Genomic DNA, 815 nt, shown 5'->3' on the forward strand with positions numbered 1-815 from the left:
CTTGGGATCCCTCCAGAGGCTCCTTGGGGGCTTGGGGCCCCCAAGGGGGCCCCCTTGGGGGCCCTTTGGAGGCCCCTTGGGGGCCCCCGGGGGCCCCCATAGGGCCCCTAGGGGGCCCACAGGGTATCATATGGTAGTTTGGGTGTTGTGTAGAGCGAAGTAGAGTTGCTGCATTTGAAAGGCTAAGGGTTTTCTCTCTGGGCATGTTTGTTTTCTCTTCTGCTGCTGCTGCTGCTGCTGCTGTTGCTGCTGCTGCTTTGCTGCTGCAGAACTTGGACTTCACGATACGCTGCTGCTGCAGCGTCTGAGCAAGCAGCAGGTGCTGCTCACCGCACAAGGGCCAGCCCCGCTGGGGGGGCCCCTCCAGCGGGGGGCCCCACGGGGCCCCCGTCGCAGCTGCATGCGGCTAGGGACCAGCTTGATGAGGCGCAGCACAACGAGTAAGAAGGGAGGAGACTGCTGCTGCACCTGCGTATACACCTGAAAGTTGAGGTGTATGCGGAGGTTGAGAGGTCGAAGCAAAAGCAAATACTTTTCCTTCATTGTGTTGCATCCGCTGCTGCTGCTGCTGTTGCTGCTGTTGCTGCTGTTGCTGCTGTTGCTGCTGTTGCTTGTGTGTGCTGCAGTGGATGCAGCAGCAGATGCTGCTGCAGCAGTTGCTGCTGCTGCACGGCTGGTGGTGCCTCAGCTGCTGATTGATGGGGTCTCTGTAGGAACAACAGACCGAGTGAGAGAGCTAGAGGAAGAGGGTTTGTTGGGTGAGCTTTGCTGCCACATCTGCTGCTGTCAGACGGAGGTTTAGGGTTTAGGGTTTA

The 815-nt window shown here is 59.3% G+C and overlaps 1 protein-coding gene across 1 annotated transcript in view; it reads left to right on the top strand.

The window, feature by feature from the left end:
* Positions 1-400: 400 nt before the first annotated feature.
* The window catches only part of EMH_0045840 (uncharacterized protein), a gene marked incomplete at both ends in the record, with an annotated part of 2,894 nt that continues 2,479 nt past the window's right edge, over positions 401-815 (top strand). The window contains 2 exons of the mRNA XM_013496102.1: positions 401-440; positions 627-758. Of these exons, the coding sequence (XP_013351556.1) occupies positions 401-440; positions 627-758 (172 nt within the window). The remainder of the gene's footprint in view (positions 441-626; positions 759-815) is intronic.

The sequence above is a fragment of the Eimeria mitis genome, genomic scaffold (assembly GCF_000499745.2).
Source record: "Eimeria mitis Houghton genomic scaffold, Emh_scaff1917, whole genome shotgun sequence".
NCBI lineage: Eukaryota > Apicomplexa > Conoidasida > Eucoccidiorida > Eimeriidae > Eimeria > Eimeria mitis.